The 18,976-nt window shown below is 53.5% G+C and overlaps 1 protein-coding gene and 1 long non-coding RNA gene across 4 annotated transcripts in view; one reads left to right on the forward strand and one right to left on the reverse strand.

Moving 5' to 3' along the window:
• Positions 1-18,976, reverse strand: part of PHC2 (polyhomeotic homolog 2) — an 86,409-nt gene that overhangs the window by 27,922 nt on the left and 39,511 nt on the right. Inside the window, exons 2-7 of one of the 3 annotated variants that reach the window (XM_037500622.2) lie at positions 17,582-17,806; positions 14,788-14,946; positions 13,781-13,858; positions 13,233-13,397; positions 11,380-11,466; positions 10,016-10,328 (exon numbers count right to left, since the gene is read on the reverse strand). In XM_037500622.2, the coding sequence (XP_037356519.1) occupies positions 10,016-10,328; positions 11,380-11,466; positions 13,233-13,397; positions 13,781-13,858; positions 14,788-14,946; positions 17,582-17,752 (973 nt within the window). In that variant the 5' untranslated portion in view covers positions 17,753-17,806. Of the gene's footprint in view, positions 1-10,015; positions 10,329-11,379; positions 11,533-13,232; positions 13,398-13,780; positions 13,859-14,787; positions 14,947-17,581; positions 17,807-18,976 lie in introns of all 3 variants that reach the window. The other 2 variants (XM_054691730.1, XM_037500620.2) reach the window with 2 other exon arrangements.
• On the forward strand, positions 462-18,248 carry LOC129145208 (uncharacterized). Its single transcript, XR_008550420.1, has 3 exons — positions 462-516; positions 8,577-8,727; positions 18,021-18,248. It is a non-coding gene; the product is annotated as an uncharacterized LOC129145208 (long non-coding RNA).

Consider the following 18,976-nt stretch of genomic DNA (forward strand, 5'->3'; position numbering starts at 1 on the left):
AGCGGCACTCATCTGAGATGAGAGCTGGTGACGGTGCAGGTCGGGAACTGTGCGGCCCAAGGGCACATCCCACTCCTTGCTGAGACACGAGTGGCCTGGACAGAGCCTTTTCTGTCTCAGGGTTTCGGGGCTTTATCTGGGAAACCAGAAGTTTGGGAGAGGTGACAACCTGTCTCTTTCAGCTCTATAATCGAGGGCGTCTGCCACAGGAAGACAGTTTAAGATTCTGGGTTTATAAGGTGGGAGGAAAGGTTAGCGAGGAAAAAGGCATTAAATCTATAGCACATTAAACGCAGCATTGGGGATAACACACGTTTGTTGACCACATTGGCAAAGGCAACTGCTGTCCTCTGGCCCTTTACCCCCGGGGTCCCCTTCCTAGCGCGCTCCCTCCCCCACTCTGTGCCACTGCGGAATATCAAAGACTGTTCTAGAACAGATGATGTTAGTATAAACCTAGGCTGAAAACAAAGCTCATGAAGGCTTAGACGAAGTTCACAGATCAAAGACCCCAAGGTATCTGGAGGAGGAGTGTATATCCTTCACCTTTTGAGGTTAATGCAAAGCCAAGAGCATGATTTAATTCCACCATTATGCTGGGTCAAAAGTCCTTTTAGTTAAAGTATTGCAGGAACTTTCCTACTGGTCTTTCTGATCCCAGCTTCTTCTCCCTATAATCCATCTTACAGATTGCAAATTAATCTTCCTAGTGAGCCGATCCTGATTAAAAGCCACCAGGGACTGGCCTTTGCAGTGTCTAAAGCCCCTGCCGCTCAAGATCTCTTGACAACTTAAACTAACCTTGTAATTTTTATTTCTTAGATCCAAGCAGTCTTTACTGATTGGGGTTTATGCCTTGCCTCCTACTGTCTAGAGCACCACAAGTCAAATCCCAGTCCTGCTTTCCTGCCCTTCCAGCAGACAAATCCCTTCTCTGAGCTACACCAAGACTTCTCTGCTTCGCCCTGGTCCCCAGAGATGTGACGTGTCTAGCAGGGCACTGTGGGCTCTAAGATCAAGATGCTTGCATTTGAATTCCAGCTTTGCCACTTACCAGCAGTGTGACACTGGGCAAGTTATGTGACCACTACTCCCGTGTCATCATCTTTATAGCTGGGGTAATGGTCAAGCGCTGATCTCCCTTAGTAAGTAAAACTTGGTTCACGTTTCCTCCAATGGACCTTACATTTAGTTGATGTACAGTCAGTATTGATGGGTGGGTGACAACTTGGTGGGACTCCAGCATGTTTGTCCCATGTCCGAAGATGTTTCCTCTTCAGAGTGAGGACATGAAGGAGATGGGGGTGACCCCAGACCATTCTGTTTTACCAACACCCTGGTTTCCTGATGATTCTGTGCCTGTCTAGCTCCAGCTCACTTCCTGCACTAACCTTCAGCCCACCTTAACTTCGCGACTCATCCATAATAGATCAGATCCCTCCATGCCTTGTTGGCTTCAATTTCAGCGCGTCCATTTTCTGGAATGCCCTCCTTCTGCTTCAGTGAGCCAAGGCTTGAATCTCTTTGGGCCTCTCTTTCAGAGGCTTGAATCTCTTTGGGCCCAGCCCAACTCCTGCTCTCTCTGAATTCCTGAATGCTTTTTGTTGTCGTTGTTGTTCAACTCGTGTGTGAGTTCACACGTGCTATCTTATGTATTTCATTGATTCTCACTCCTTCCCCGCTCCTGGCATTTTAACATCTTTTGAAATGCAGTTGATGGTGTCAGTTTAACTGGCAATGTGCTATTTTCTTAGAGACAATAAAATAAGGGTGCCTCTTACAATCAGTAGTGTTTCAGATTAAATGAAGTAGGACATTTCCTATCTAACTAGACTACTGAACTAGACTAGGCTTTATGAATCAGACATGTCTGTTTCTTTTGCTTTTTTTAAAAACTTAAAAGATGAGCTTTAATTCAACTGGAAGATTTTTATCTTTCTTTTATCTTCCACATTGTCCCACATAATATCGATGTGTTTGCAGATGCTTAGTGAATGTCTAAGATGGATGAATTCTCCTGCCGCTCAGGTTGGGTCTTGAAGAAGGCTATTTTCTGCTGAAGCCACGACAGCAGAAGAGGCTGTGTTCTTCTTCCCTCCTGCTAGGAGGGGGCCTGTCAGTTTATGGAATAAACTGCACAGAAATCTCTCTGGACCTTTCTTATTTTTACCTAGTGTCTAGTAGCTTCGTTTCTCCCCGGCACCCATTTTGACTCTCTTGTCCCCTGTGGCTAGAAAGTTCATTGCTTCTTAGGAAGAAGGGATTGATTGCATAGGCCCTCAGCCACAGCTTTGGAGGCCCTATCAGCCCTCTTTGTTACGGGGCAGGTGAGAGGCAAGTCCAGGGCCTCCACAAATTAGGACCTAGCTCAAAGGCAGTGCTCGTTGTCCTGCCTGGTGCTCCAACCTTGAACAGCCTTGGAAGAGACCAATTCAAGGCTTCGTAGCCAGTTGGCTGTCAGCAAAAGAAGGATGAAAGTCCCCTAGGCGGGAGAGCTGAGTGTGAGGGATTACTGACCCGCCCCTTTTACCACATCTGCTCCCAGAATGTATCCACAATGGATCGCAAGACTTCAAGAACTGCTCACTGTCCCAGAAAGCAGGGACGCTTGAACCCAAAGTTTATGAAGTTTAAGCATTGGCTGCAAGCCTGTTTATATGCTTAATTTCCTAGGAGCCTGCTCTAATTGATAGAGTTTGGCATTCTCTGGCCTACGGGCAAGAGGAGGGTGCTGGTGAGAGGAACGGCATCACTGTTTACTAACCACTCTTCTTCAAGGTGGACACGTTGGGTGAAGAAATAATTTCCATTCGCTCAGCGCACATTGCTAGGCACCTACTGCAGACCACACACTATACTTGGTCTAAAAGCATACTAAACTACAAAAACATGGCCCCTAGAATAGATGTCAGCCTGATAAGAGACAGATGGTAAATAGACCCTCTTAGCAAACTTGCTATAGGAGGTAAGCACAGAATCTTGAGAATGTAGGAAAGGAGTTGACTCAGCTTGGGAAGGGGAGCAGGGGAGGCTTCCCAGAGGAAGGAAGAAGTTCACCATGATCAAAATCAGGAAGGTCATCAAAGGAATAGCCCCCCAGGGAGAAGGTACCCCAGTGCATCCAGGGAGCATCCTAAAGTGATGGCCACATGGCTTTCCTGTGCTGCAGTGTCTCCAGGTTGAGGGCTGGGAGTCTGAGAGGGAGCAGAGCTAAGGGAAGCCTCCCTGGGAGGGGATACTAACTAGGTTGTGACAATGAGGTCACCAGCGGCAGCCAGCGCCATCCTATGGGGATCTAATTGTTTTAATGCTTCTCAGCTTGCTCAGCAGCCATCTGGAAAAAACACCAAGTAGCTTCTGTGACCAGGATTCCTTATAAGGCAACTGGGAGTATTAAAAGGGAACTGGTTTCTCCATCTCTGCCCCTACCTCAGTCTTGGAAGATGGGATGGGAGTATAGCATAAGGGGGTAAAGGAATAGGTTTTAGTTTATTTGTTTAGCAAGTGAGAATTGTTTATCATTTTAGAGTAGTCAAATTACAGTATGAGACTGGGGTCTTGGAATTTGAAAGCAGTCATTTTACCATATGCACGTTAGTCTTCTAGGTCATTCATTTTAAGTTGATGTTTATTTAAAAACTGAGTTATTAAAATCAAAGTTGTTCTCACATATTATCATAACATTGCTTTGAAGCATCATCTTGATACAGGCAAGGGCTTTAGAGTCAGACATATCTGGGTTTCAGCCTTGGTTCTGCCACCTATAGGCTGTACAAACTTAAACAAATTGCTTAACCTCTCTGTATCTTGATTTCCTATTATGTAAAAGGTGATCGATACCACAGAGAGCACTTGCTAGTATCAAGGAGACTATTATGTTTAAGCCACAAAGGGGCTCCCTGACTTTGCTCATATATCAGAGATGCTCAGCAAATGGTAGTTATTCCCCAAATATCACCTGTTTCTTTTATGTTGCTTTGAAGTTCTCAAAGCAGGTTTACAAGTTGCATTTCATTTATTTTGAACAGGAAGCCAATGCAGCAAATGGGCAGTGCCCTCCCTGCACAAGTAAGAAGCAGGAGTAGTTTCTGAGTGACTCTCTGATGCAGTAGGCTAGGGGAAAATGACTTCATTTGACATAGGGGGCATGGTGCCCTACATGCAGCAAATGCTCAGAAATGCTGATGGTGGAGTGAAGTCAGCAAGCACAAGTCAGCAAGCACAAATCAAAATAGCAAGTCTCAGAGTATTAGCTGGAGGTTGTTGGGAACTTCTGAGGTAATCTCGGAGGGAGAACAAGACCAGAGGTTACACCAGAAGGTGGGGAGACAGAGGTACGTGAAGGACCAAGTAAGTCACAAAGGGGTGGTTGTAGGAGAGAGGCAGAGCATCTGTGTGAGGAAGCCACGAGCAATTGGTGTGGTTCACTGGCCAATGGTGGGTGGGGAGGCCCGGAAGTGGGGTGGGTCCAGCAGAAGCCCTTGCGGTGCTGCTCCAGGAGCCCCTCCCAAAGACTAGGTGCTGCAACTGGGAAATCGAGACAGTGAACGTTTCTAAATGAGAGTGTCTCTGAGGAGGATGATTCTAGAAGCTGTGAGGGGAACATCCTGGCCCCCTGTGAAGCCTCCTCCAGGCAGCAAGTCTCGGGCAAAGCAGGGAGCAAAGAGGAAGTATCCTTAGAACCGGTTATGAGCTGGGCGGGCTGGAGGGTGGGAATAAGGCGGGAAGGGGCTCATCCCCATCGCAAGCCTGCTCTTTCTGGCCATCTCATTCATCTTTACAGCCTGTGGTAAACATAATCATCTTTGTTTTATAGATGAGGAAATTGAGGTTTACAGAGATTAAGTAACTTGATGATGGTCATAAAACTAGTAAGTGATGAAGATGGGGTCTGAAACCACGTCTAGCTTGGAGCCTGTGCCTTTCCCATGGGAACGCGCTGGCCCCTGGTGAAGGAGAAGGAAATAAAAATTGCCCTGAGATAGTGAGCCTGGGGTACAGGAGGACCTCACGACTGAGGGCAGCAGTCAGGACCTGGCCAAAGAGGGCGACCCTGGGGTTTTGCTTGTTTATGAACTCTCTAAAATTTAAAAATGTTCAGGGGGTGATACCCAAGTGGGAAAATCCTACACACAGTTGGAAACCTGTGGAAACGAGGGACTGGGTGAATGCATATTGACAAGTCACCTGCCGACAGACGGGGGTGTCTGCAAGGCAAGCACAGACAAGCTCAATTAGGGGTGAGTGCTGGAGCAAAATCCAAGGGAGAGGGAGCTGAATCTTTGGGGAGTCCACAGCTGACGGCAGTGGCGCTAGGGGAAAGGAAGGAGGAGCAGCGCCCACCTCCAGCACAGATGGCCACGTGTGCATACATGCACATACACACTCAAACACTCACACACGCTCACAGGGCCTGGGTGCACCCCAGTGCCAGCTGAAATAATCCTCCTTCTGTTCTGTTCTTGAAACCTACTCATTTTTCAAGGCACAACTCCAAATTTCCACCACCCCTATTACAATTTAAACTCTTGTTCATCTGGGTAACTCCCATATGGTTAGCATTATGTCTGGCACATAATAGGTGCTAAATGAGTATTTGTTGAGCTGAACTAAACAATTAAAGAAACAGAGAAAAACCCTTCAGGGATGACAGTTAATGATTTTTTTCTGCGCCATCCTATCTCCTCCATTTGAGAAATGGAATAATCATTGCTAGGATTAAATGAGATACGGAGGTAGGTAAGGCAGTTAGTACCGTACCTGGAACATGGGTGTTCATTAGCTGGCAGTAATTACTATTATTATTATTACTAGCTGGCAGGAACCATGGAAGTAATGTAATAGGGGCCTAGGGTAATAAATTTCAGGAAAGAAGGAATAGGAAACATTTCCAAAGTCCTGTGTGTATCACAGTAAACTGTCTCCGTCTCTCTGTCCTCTGTCTGTCTGTCTGTCTCTCTCTCTCACTCACACACACACACACACACACACACACACCCACCTCCACTAGTACCCTCTGGAATATTTTTTCCTAATAAGGAGGTTCTCCATGATTGAAAACGGGCCCTACAGTGAGAGTTGAAATGACCTTCATGGCCAGTTGCATGATTTTTACATCAAAGCTGCTTTGGTTCCAGGCAGACAACGGGCCACCTGTATGTGTAGCTTTCACTGGATTCTCTAAGTAAAAATGTGTCCACCCCGTAGTTTGGCAGCTGCTTTGGGAGGGAAATAATGGAACCCAAGAGTCCAGAGTCCGCAGGCATGGTGCAGTGCGGCCTACCACAGCCAGAAACCACTGCTCCCTGACACAAAGCCCCTCTGTGACAAAACAAAGCCGCTGTGTGGCAGGCCTTCCCCACGGAATCTTCTCTCCTCCCCAGGCCTGAGGAGGGATAAGGAGACAGAGCGAAGACCTGGCCCCTGGAGCACGGGCCTGTGAAAGGGCCCAGGGTTTCAAAGGCTCCACAGTTCTGTTCCATCACAGCACCTCCCTCCTGGCCAGCAGCTCTCTCCTCACCTTTGTGCCTGAGTGTGCACCCAAGGCCTCGAGTTTATCCACTAGAACCAGTATTCCAAGGGCTAAGCCTCCCATGGGGACCTGCGGCCTGGCTCCCTTTGGACTCAGCTTCCCGGAGGCCAGGCCCAGGGCCCTCACTGCCCGCCCCTCCTCAGCCCTGTGGTCCAGTCCTCTCCCCACTGAGAAGCCCCACCTCTTAGGTTCTGCTCTCCGCCCCTTACTCCCCTCCCCCCACCTACCAGCCCACCCTTTTTCAGGGTAAAAGGGACCTTTTCTATTTGCAGAGCCTAAAGAAGCCCGTTGCCAAGGTGACAGGAGCAGGAACAGCAGGGAGCTTGCCATGGGGGAGGGGCCTTGCCCCCAAACAGCTGTCAGTGGGAGCAGTCCCAGCTGGGACTAGCATTGGCCTGCTCTGGGAGGAAACAGCCCCCAGGAGAACACATTCCACCCGTGCCCCCGCGCCACAAGTCTCCACTGGTTACTTTCCCTGGGGACAGCCTGCCAGCCCGCTCCAAATGCTCCAAGGACAGACGAAAAACTCCCTGCACCCTCCCTCCTACTAGTGTGCTCTCGAGCGTGTGCACGCGCGCACACACACACACACACACACACACACACTCACACACACACACACACACACACACACGCCAGCCCTTAGGTCGTAAGGTTTACTTCAGTCTTGTTTGTTTGCCCTAAGATCTGTAGCATCCTGACCCTCCTGCTGCCTTCCAAGGGGGAGGTGGGGTGAGAAAGTGGAAAAGAAGGGCTTACAGAAGAAGGGGTGAGAGAAGAGAGGAGGAGGAGCAGGAGGGGACAGCAGAGGCAGGGACAACGCAAAGCCCACTGATTTGTCTCTGGTCAGAGGGCCTTTGTGGCCTGGCCTGGCTCACGGCCACGGCACGGCAAGTCCCGTAGAAGCAAGGGGCTCTGTCCTGCATGGAGCCACACCTGGGGCTCAGGCTTGTCCTCCCCGGGCATTCGCTTTCCCAGGCTCAACAGAGGAGCGCCCTCCACTGGACTCCGTAAATCCCAGAACCAGCAGGATCTTTGAGCTTTGGGTCAGGAATGGGAAAAGCCTAGGACACCCCCCATTACTCTGATAGCCCAGAGGGTTCTTGATGATTAAGGACACAGGATCTGACTCAGCAGACATGGAATTAGTCCTGAGTGTTCCTTATGACTTGCGTGGCCTTGAGTGATACATATAGTAAGTTACTGGGCAACCTTCCTGAGCTTCAGTTTTCTCATCTGTAAAGGGGATATAAATACCTGCTTTATAGGTTTCTTTCAAAGGTGAAAAAAGTGCTGTGCATGTAGGGGAGCGAAATTCTGCCATCCCAAACATGTCTTTGGCAAGGTGTCTATCTCATGGGAGAAGCTCCGCAGGCTGGGTGTTTTTGATGTTTATATCTAAATTTCTCTCCATAGGGATCTAGTCCAGGAAGACCCTGGGAGAAGGCAGATTCACCAGCAAATGCCCCCCAACCTGTCTTAGCTGTGCTATTTAAGATGGTGTCTGAAGCCATGTGGTGAGCCACTTAGTCAGGCTGGGTCTCCCCCATGTCCGCAGGAAGCCACATGTTATAATTAAACTACTCCATGGCTCTTGTCAATCTGTGTGATGCGCGTTTGGTTATTTGCCAGCCTAGAAGGACCCAGAGGGATGTGGATTCCCTTTGTGTCCCGACATGCATGAAAATGCCCCGTTTGCTTTCAGGGAGGCAACAGATGTTTGCTCAGTGCTGGTTCCCTCTCTGATCAGGTTTCTCAAGACCCCAGGGTGACTTAGCAGCTTTAGGGAGAATCTGAGAACTGGACTTTCTCTTGAAGGCCTCCTGGAATCTGGGAGGCTGCCTTAGATGGAGGGAGGTTACATTTTGGGCTGGGCTGGAATGAGGCTCTCAAGAAACCCTGAATCCCTGACACTCTTCTAGGGTTTGTAAGGTTGAATGAGAAGGTAGAAGAAATGCTAATTTGGGGTCCTAGCTCTAGTCCACTCAACGTAAGACCCCTCAGTCTTCAACCTTCTGAGTCTCAGTTTTCTTTTCCATAAGAGGAAGAGGCTGGACTAATCTTTGAAGAAGGCAATGCCTGAGAGTGAGAAACATCTAGAAGTGTAGGGCAGTGAGGCCCCACAGGGAGGTTCCTCTCAGCTCAGTAGTGCCCACCGGAACAAAGACAGCCTTTGTCCTCGAAACCCCAAAAAGGTGAGTAAATGATTTCACCTCGGATCCTTTCCCACTGGCTGTCCCAACCCCTGACTTGTCTCACGACCTCCCCCACTCCTTCATTGGGGAAACTACTCATGCTTTGAGATTCACTGGCCATTTCCTCTGACTCATCCTGACCCTGTCTCTGACCCATCCTGTCTGGCCCTGAGCCACCATCGCTGGCCACACTTACTTCACACTTACTGCTAGAGCAGAATGTAGGGCACTGACTGGATTTCCTGATGTGTATCTGGCTCCCTCGACTGCATACTCCTTTAGGTAAAGAATCCTATTTTGACCGCCTAGCTCACCTAGTCCCAAGCCTAGATAGGTTCTCAAGGGGAAAACACTGCAGGGTAGACTGGGTGGTGAACCGGCTGGGATGAGGCCAGGGGGCTCGTGGTTGTCTGGGGGAGGGGGGAGGGAGGTGATCAGGGTGTGATTATCTTCCCTGCAAAGCTCTGTGGTCCCCACTAAGTTTATTCCTATGGTAGAACAGCTTGGTCTTCAGGTTGGCAGGCCTGGCTTCTAAAGCTCTTGGCAGATGTTTTTGTTTAAGATGGGTTACAACAGGCAGTGCTGGGAGAGTTTCAGCAGCAGGGCAAGGCGTCTAGCCCCAGGGAACACGGATTCATCCTCCGCACAGAACTTGTTTTGCTAGGAAATCTGCTGGATAATCTTTCTTTAATCTAGTAGATTTTTTTCTCACGTGCCACCTGCACAGGCAAGCCTTTCTCGGTCTTTCCCCCAAGGCTAGAGAGCGTCTCTGCACTCCCACAGGGCTCAGAGCCCACATTTATCACAGCGCCATTATCACACTCTGCTGCACTGTACCTGCGGCTCCTGAGACCCCGAGGGCAGGGCCCAAGACTTACTGATCTTTGCATACCAAGAACTGGCAATACAACTAGCAAATACTGGTCAACAGGTGTTGTTGAATGATGAGAAAACCAACATCCCACCTCCCCCGTCCCTGTGGCCTTACAAGCCTCTGGGACTCCGAGAATTTCAATAGTGCCGTGTCCAGTCCGCCTGCATCCAAGGTGGAGAACAGCGACCAGGTACTCAGGGCCACCGCTGTGCCCACTGGGATGCAGGACCCACTTAGTCCCACTGATGGGGCTGCTTCTTTAAAGCAAGACTAGAAGCAGGAAATTGAAGCAGGAGCTGATGAACTTCTCCAGACTGGAAAAGGCAGAGAGACACATACACGGGGGCTGGTGGGAAAAAAGGAGAGCTCGAGAGTTTCCCCTATGACAGGAGTCCTTCCTTCTGGAGCCCTTACCTGGTGCAATGAGGGGGTGGGCGGCCACGGTGGGCACCAACCGGCTGAGCCCAGCCCGGCCCTCCATGCTCCCTGGCACACTGCTGCTGCCATCTCCTTTCTTGAGTGGCTCCGCCACACTGTCGGTCATGCCAGGCTTGGCACCTGCGGGGGAACCCTGAGCAGTGTTTCTGCCCTGTGACGGGGCAGGCAGAGGCTGGCTACTGCCTGGTGTGGGTTTCAGGGCCAAGCTGGGCAGGACAGGCTGAGTGGGGGGAGGGCCCGAGGCTGCCGCCGCTGGTGTCTGCTGTGTTCGTAGGGTCAAGTTCTGTACCTGGAAAAGAGGGGTCTATGGGAGTCCAGAGAATGCAGGTAGGTGCCACCCCACAACATAACTAAGATAGGGAAAGAGTTAGGGATGGAGCCAGGAATGGCTGAACAGGACGGGAGGTTGTAAAATCAGGGAGAAATAGAGAGAGAATGAGTTAAGGGCTGAAAGAGGAGCCAGGAGCAGGCAGATCTTCTAAAGGGGACAAGAGAGAGAGCTGGTAATTAATTCATTAGGAGAAGAAATTGAATTCTGAGCAGGGATGAAGGCCCAGGCTGGGGCAGGCCCAGGCAGGGAGGCCAGGGACTCTGACTCCTTCCCTCCTCCCCCAGACTCTCAGGTTAGAAAGAGCTTCCAGTTACAGTGGGGCATGGGTCTGCCACCCTGGAAAAGGCCAGGGCAAAAGGGTCAGTCAGTTGACCCGCAAGGCCACCAGATAAAGGATTGTTTTGTCTTCAGAGTTAGGCTTCCACAAGATGAGCAAGCGTATTCAACCTGGTCCCTAGCGCCCTCTGCTGGACACGCAGAGGCGGTGCAGACTCACAGCTAACATCATGCTCTCCCCACGGGTCCCCACTCTGTAGCTGGGGACAGGGGAGTGGGAGGTTGCTCCTCGCCCCTGCTGCCCACAGAATCTTTGCAGTCACAACAGAAGATTTCTGTGTTCTCAGCAGAAGGCAGGGACCCAGGACTCATCTCTGTTCCCTCTTCCATGCAACTCTTCATGCCTAACCAGAGTGGGGTTTTCCACTTACAAGGCAAAAACCACCATAGAACTTAAGGGTGGGGAGAGCAAGGAAGCAGCGACCACCCATTACTGGTGATCACACCTTGGCATGCTGCTCCCAACCCAGAGTCAAGAGCAGCTGTGATTTCATGGGGGATTAAGGAGCAAGTCTGGGGCATTAGGCTGCCCAGTCACCCACTCGCTTTCCTAGAAGAGCCCAGCCTTTGCAATGATTCCATGGTCCTCCAGGGCTCATGCCCATACCCAGTATCAGTACCCCTGTGCAGGGGTGCCCACCCCCCTGCCCTCCCACAAGCATGGAATCCTCACCTGGGCGGGGGTGGGGGGCCGGGCGGGGGAGCCAGTGCCGAGCTCAGGCTGCACGGTAGCGACGGTGGCCGTGGGCGTGAAGATGAGCTGAGGGGACAAAGGAACAGTGCCGCCTAGGCTCCTAGCTACCTGCACCAGGTTACCTGGCTGGGCCTGGAATCACAGGAAACGAGGCGCCTTTTACCTGCCCAATGTGGGCTCAGCCACAGGACAGGATGCTTTAGCCAGGGAGCAGACATGGGGCAACTGGGAGGCCAGAAAGGGAAGGCGTGCAAGCACCACCACCTGAAAATCTCAAGAGCTTGCAGCATCATCTGGCCAGGCAGGAGAGGGGTGGTGGGGGTGACCCCAGGGGGCTGTGTCCAAGCTGGGTCACTGCAGAAGCCTCTGTGAGGAGCTCATCTCAGAGGGGACCGACGTCACCAGGACCCCCTGAAGCCACTCCAGTATCCTAGGGAGCAGGGACCTTGGGCTGGGCTGGACACTCGAGAACATCTGGCAGGCCCAATCTATTCCTGAGCCCCGGATGGGTCAGACCAGGACTCTCCTCCAGAAGGGATCAGATTGGATGTCTTCTTCTGGTCACGTGCTAGCCAAGTTCGGACGGGCATGGGGAAGACGCAGAGACCACAGTCACAGAGGAAGTGGAGTGCCGAGTGTGGGGCTTGCGGCTGTCCTCCTCACGGGTGTCCACCTGACCCTCACACCCCCACCGGCCTAGCTCGGCGCCCAGCAGCAGGTGGCCCCAGAACCCACGCGCCCCAACTGTGCCTCTGTGCCTGTGGGCCCTGGTCAGGGAGGAGCAGACGGGCTTTAGGATTCCAGGAGGGATAGCTGCATCCACTAGGGAGTGAGAGGCCCAGGGCTGAGGCAGGCTGGATGGTGTCTCGGGGGGTGGGGGGGGGCGGCTGTCAGCTCCTAGGGGAGCGAGAGCTACTCCCTACTGTGTGTCTAAGAAGACATGCCCAGGTGACGGGGCGCACCTCAAACAGTAAGCTCGAGGCAAGAACAGGAGGGCCGGAGCAAGCCCACGAAAGCTCCCCACGTCCAGCTGGCTGTCTTCAGGACAGTGTGTCAAGGAGCTGCAGGGGGGAAATCTTCAGAACCGGAGCCATGAGGCGGGGACTTGGGCCCAGCGCAGAGCTGGGCTGTGGTCTCCTGGGGGCAGGCTGTTGTTCTCCCGGGTTCCCTTAGTTCTTCTAGACTGAGGAGCCTGTCAGGTCTCCAAGGGCCTTGCACCTCATCGGGACGGGTGTAAAAGATCACTTCTGGGCGTGCTCTCTAGGGCACATGTGCCCACAGGCCACGAGAGTCACGGGTGACAGGGCGACCATGTTTAGACAGGGGGCCCAGCTGGGGAGCAGCGGAGGCAGCAGCATGTCCCAAAGCTGGCCGCCGCCTTCACCCCCTGCGTGGATGCACCCTGGATCTAGCGGAGGCGTCTCTGTGTGGGCCACCGCAGCGGTGAGAGCCCATTTCTGGGGGTGTAAATGCCTGTGGTCCCCCTATCTCGGGTCTCTGAGTATGCTGGCCATCTGGGCACAGACTCTGCATCTACTCGAATTAATTTGGGAGAGTGTTTTCTGATAAGAAGAGGACAACTAGGGCAGGAAAGGAGGCATCAAGGGCATCTTTCTCTATTTCAGCCTGGAATCCCGCCTGTCCTTGAGTTAGTGAACATTTACCAAGGTTCCCACTTAGTCTTCCAGGTCCCCGTCATCACCCCTTCCTTGTATTGGCCCCTCGTGCCTCTCCCCACCCTTCTCTAACCCCGGCGCCCCTCTGGTCCCCCAGCTCCTGCTTCTCCACCTCTGTCCTGCTCCACCTGAGCGGCAGCCCGGCTGGGGACTCACCATCTGTGCCCTCAGGTACATCTGGGCTTGGCTTGCAGTCAGGGCCGGAGACGACGTGTTGCCCAAGAGCACAGCCTGCTGGGCGATGCCCGAGGCTGTGGCTGAGTTGACGCTCTGAGCCCGGTTGATGAGCTGCGCCGCCGCAGGGGAGGCCGCCAGGTTGATCTGTGAGAGACACGGCGCAGTAGGAAACGGGGAGCTCTGTTGGTTAACGCTGTGCCCCCTCACCCATCTCTTTCTTCCCCCGTCTCTGTCCCTTGCTGGATTCAGCTTCCTTTAGGACCCTCTATGGTCTTGGGGCTCGGAGTGTCCACCAGCGCTGCCTGTCTCCGGCCTGTGTGCAAAGCTGCAGGGAGGTGCTATGGGGAAAGAATGAAGTGAGGAACAGGAAGCCTCGACGCTGGGGTGATTAAAGTTAAGGGCAAGAGGATTAGATTCCAGCCACGATTCTATATGGCTAAGGAGGCACCGCCATGAGCATTCCGGGCAAGGGAGAAGGGGCTGGTCCCAGCTGTGGGCTCCGCCTGCCACGGCCCTGTCTCACTCACCGAGGATGCCGGGGTTGGGGTCTGTGCAGACACATTGCTGCCTGGAGCGCTCCCTTGTCTGTTGGCCACCAGGCTTGCCTAGGAAAGAAAACTCTTGTTACTAGAGCCCCAGGGCTCCCCAGCCACTCCCCTGGCCCTCGCCCTCCAAAGGAAGCACTAGAGGATGACAGTGAGGAGTCCAGCCCCCGGAGTCCAGCCCCCATTCTGCCTCATCCGCGTGACCTCAGGCTAATGGCTCCGTGTCCCTTTAATACAAAGTGAGGCCCAGGCAAGGCTAAGCCTCTCCATGCACATGTCTCCTCTACTCTGATTTATTTTGGGGGCTGGGCACACTATTACTATTAACTTATATGGAAATAATTTTCGAGCATTCCTAGGCCCCAGGAATAATCTACCCAAGCACACTGAACGGGAACACCCTACTTCTGGACAGCGGGGGAATCCTGTGAGCGCCCAGTGTTCGCTACGATCACAACCGTTGTTTCTTGCTCCGGTCAGCAGCCACCCACCCCCGCCACTCTGTCATATCTGGTTCACCGCCCCGAGCTGTGCACGGTGTCTGGAAGGCCCAGCCTGCCCTCCCCCCGCCCAGCTTCTGCTCATCCTTCTGCCAGCTCCACCGGGAGTCCAGCAGCTCGACCCTCCCCGACCGGCCACGCTGGGCCTCTCTGCAAGTCCAGAATGACAGGGTGCACGGAGAACTCAGTGCCAACATGAGTCACTCTGGGGTACAGAGGCACCTAAACATTTTGTTGAATGAATGGACGCATTTTCCGTTACTAACGACAGACCGACGAGAGGGCGACAGCCTTCTCTGGCCACCACTGCCTTGGCCTCCCAGCAGCCCCCCAGCTGCAGCCACGGTGAGGAGGGTGGAGAGGGCAGCTGCTGCGAGCTAGGGGACTGTGGGCCAGGTTTAAAGACAGATGGCAGGGGTGCATGTGGGGCTTCTGGGAGAGACCCGCATGTGCCTGCCCTCCCCCTACCCCACTGTTCACGGCTCTCACCTGCTGCACAGCCGCCAGACTCTGGAGCTGCGCGCTGCTCAGGTGCTGCTGCTGTAGCGCTGCGGTCTGCAGCATGAGGTGCTGCTGCTGGGCCGCGTACATCTGCTGCAGGTACTGCGCTGCTGTGCTGGGCTGCCTGTGCAGGGCCTGCTGGATCACCTGAGGCGCGGAAGGAGAGGGCTGTTCACCGGCCACACAGCCCACCTGCGGCCACGTGCCTGTCCGCCCCTCTCCCCGATGGCTCGCCCTGTCCTCAGCCACCTTCCCCCAGGGCGGGGAGGCAACTCTTGGCAGAGCTCTGGACATGTCTGCCCAGTCTGTCCTGCAGCTCTCCCCTGGCCTCCCTGCAAGGTTTGCTCCGGTGCCAGCGCCTCCATGGGGAGAGGCAAAGCAGCATCCCTTGCTCCAGCCCACCCTGGCGGAGGCCGGGGAGACAAAAACTCTGAAGCCCCCGTGACACTGTGCCCTGGGCCAGGCCCTTGCAGCTTCCCATCCCCCAATACTCCTCAGCTCAGAGGCCAGTGAGAGGGACATGGGGGACCACAACAGAGAGTACTGAAGCTCAAGACATCAGCTACAAGGAAAGTGGTGGGAAGACAGGCGAGCTGGAAGCGGGGCCTGTTCCTGTTTGCAGTGCAGCCAGCAGAAGGACTCATCCACAGGCGACACCGTCTCGGCTGCAGCCCCAAGGCAGGCTGGGTGCTGCTGCCCAGGTTCTGTCCCCAGCTGCCTGGGAAGTCCCATCAGTCCCTCGAAGAGGTCGCCTGGGCCTTGCAGAGTGAGCCAACACCATAGTGATGCCACGTTCTCTTGATCCTCCCTCTCTTTTGAGCACCACTTCCTGGGCTTACTGCTCTCCCCTCTCTCCTGAGGGACTGGCTGGTGAGTCTCAGCCTCCGGGAGGTGACATACGCTCTGTGTTGATCTCCCCCCACTCTGTACTCTCAGCCCCTCAGAGCTCCCCCTCCACCACAGCACCAAAGCACAGTGAAGGCCTTCCCCAGCCCTCAGGTCCTGGAGGGGCTCCTCTCCCCTCTCCGCTGGCCACTCTCCTGCCCTCTCTTCCCATTTGACACCCTGCCTGGGCCCTACTAAGGCTTTGACCCACTCCTACCCTTAGCTCTGGGGATCCCTGGCCACAGGCTGGTCCTCATCCTGGGTCCTGGCCCTAACAAGCAAGCCTCCAGCCTGTCTCTCGGGCTTGGCGTGGTTTCTAGGGCTGGTGACTCGAGGACAGAATAACCTCTGGGCTCAGATTTGAGGTTCTGTGAAAACAGGCTCATATCACAGGTTCTCTATAGGCTCCTGGGTATCCCTAGAAAACCCCACCCCGACTCACTCTTCCACACCCTTCCTCCAGTGTACCCTCCGCGGCGGGGGCCTGGCTTATATGAACTTACCTTTCTCCCTTGCCCCCCTCCCCACCCCATCCTTTCTTCTTCCTCTATGTAGGCCTCTCTATCTTAGACTCCTCCAAGGCCCCTGGCAGTCCAGGCAGCCGGAGTTGAGACATTGAAACTCCTTCTTACTAGAGGACAGCAACGTGTGGAAACGGGAGGTGCCCGGGGCGGTTTGCCTGGTGCAGAACGCAGCCTGGGGCGCTCCATTTCCCAGAGCAGAGCCCCTCAGTCTTGTTTGCCTGCAGCTGTGCTGGGGGGAGGAGGAGGGTACATTCTAATGTTGGCTCCTGGGGACGTGCCAAGAAGCCAGGTGTAGGGAAAGTGAATGAATCAGGCTCTATGCCACTGGCCTCCGTGGCCATCACCTGCGGCCTTGATAGTGTTAGTGCATGGTGCTTGGGCGCGTGGGTGAGGGGCAGAGTGCCTGGTTGTGAATGCCTGGAGCATGGAACCAATGGTGAACCTACCTGGCCTGGGATGGTGGCAAAGCACCAAGGGAAGAGGCGGGGTGAGGGCAGGGGAAGGCAGGCACAGGAAACACCATTTTATGAAGTGTAAGGCAGAGAGAACTGGGAGAGAGAAGATGCCACAGCATCTGATGGTGTCCTCTTTAACTAGATTTTTCAGTCTGCTGTGGCTTCTCCTCTGCTCCCTAATCTGGGCCCGGGGCCAAGGCATGAGGTCACTTGTCTAGCCCAGCGAAGCTGTAACAGCGAAGTTACTCAGGGTAAACACTTGTCCACTGCGGTCCCTCCTTTCTGCCTGTCTTATCTGGGCACCTCAGACACTGGTGAGTAAGAACACCGGATGGTGGGAGAATTAGGCTTAGGTTTTTTGTCTTTCCCTGAATGACCATCTGAGTCCCTGTTTCCTGAATTACAGAACTGCGCCTAATAACCATTCTCGCGGGGGCGGGGGAGCCAGCTCCACACTGGGTGTGGGAGCAGCAGGGGGCCTCATGGAGGGCACTCCATGGACCACAGCTTTAGGGAAGAAGGTAAAAGGCCACAGAGACACAGGATTTTGGGGGCTTCCTTTTGGGCCCTCTGTCTTGGGAAACTTGTTACAGGACGATGGCTGTTTACGCAGTGGGTCTGGGCTGCGGCGAGCAGCTCCCATCACTTCTCTTGCCTGCCTCTTACACGTTCACACACCTGTCCTCCATCATGCTGGGATCTGGATCACTAGGTAAGGATCAGGAATTCTCCTGATCTCTCCAAACTTCCTGATTGGACCCACTGGCAACACTCCTGCAAACACATGTCCACTAACCCACCCCCCTACACCCTTTCTAATCCAACCCCTCAGTTATTCCACCAGCCCAGGCTCACAGGTGCTCCCGGTTAGCCTGCAGGTGATTAAGGACTGCAGTCCCGGATCCTCTGGAATCTTACCTGCACCGTCTGCCGGTCAGGAATGCCGCTGTACACAGAGATCTGGGGTCCCGGGGGGCGGCTGCTCCCACCGCTGCTGTTGCTGCAGCCGCTGCTGCTACCAACCCCACTGCTACTGCTGGAGACACTGGCACTGCTAGATGTAGGGGGGACTGGCAGCTCATTCTCCATGGCCTATCGGATGGCACCGTCAGGGCACGCAGATGGCGGAAAAGCAGGCGGATGCTGGGAGGGAAGAGACAGGGTGAAGTGTCACACACTCACTGGGGTGCTCATACATATGCATCAGCTCTTCGTCATCCTGTAGCGGAGTCCTGGGTAAAACCGGGTCCTGGGACAGGCTTGCCGGGAGGATGACAGGGCCAGGCTTGGTTCACAAGGCAAAATTTGAGATCATATCATACTGATTCTAAAGTCTATGACCTGCTTGTTCCGCCAGGAGTTAATATCAGTAAAGGAGGCAGATTTCTCACAATGGTCTACCTGGAAGAGCTCTACCCTATCAACTTCTACATCTTTGGGATGGAGAAGCCGAACATCAGAGAACTTATTGTCTATATTTATACACTCAGAGAGAGAAATGGGATTAAAAATCTGGAGGGAACAGAATGAGAGAAAGATGCAAATGAAGAAATAAAATAAACAGAAGTGCCTGTTTTGTTTTCAAAGCCAGAAGAGCTCTGAGTGTGTCTGCAGTGTTGTTTTCTTTATGAAGTACTTAGCGACTGCCCTCCAATCTCAAGTTGAGCAGGGCAGTACATTGAGCAATTTGGTGGAAATTACAAGCTTTGGAATCAGAAAGACTTGGATTTGCGCCCTGGCGCTGCCACTGACTAGCTGGGAAAGCTTGGCAGGTCACACTCCTCTAACCTTCTGTCTCTTAATCTGGCAGGTGAAAGAGCGCATGGGCTGTCGGGAAGACAGACTAAGACAATGATGCTTAGCAGAGTGTCAAGCGTGTACCAAATGATCCACGAGCACTGGCTTTGGGCTCATTAAAACTGTCCCCAGCCTGGTTCTCACTGTCCGGCTCCTGCAGATCAATCCTCTTCCAGCACAGAACTGGCAGAGCCTCTTGGGACCTTCCATCCCGGTCATTAAAGCCTGCCAGGAATTCCTCCAGGGCCAGACCATGATTAGGGTTCAGAACTGGCAATCGCAGAGCTCACTGAGGCAATGTGTTGGGGGAGTGGAGAGGGGCTGGGAAGGAGGCGCAGGAGAGAGGGAGGATGGCAGGAAGGAGAGAAGGGGGGGTTATGGGAAAGACATGCCCAAATCTGAGTTCAAGTTCCTCTTTCTCCTGTCACGCTATTCCCGAACTCTCTCCCTCCGCCCGCTGCCAAGCTTGCTCTCTCTTTTCCCTCTCATTCCGGCCTTCTGTTTCCCCACCCCACC

This window comes from Talpa occidentalis, unplaced genomic scaffold, assembly GCF_014898055.3.
Source record: "Talpa occidentalis isolate TD23 unplaced genomic scaffold, MPIMG_talOcc4v2.1 talOcc4.9, whole genome shotgun sequence".
Taxonomy (NCBI): domain Eukaryota; kingdom Metazoa; phylum Chordata; class Mammalia; order Eulipotyphla; family Talpidae; genus Talpa; species Talpa occidentalis.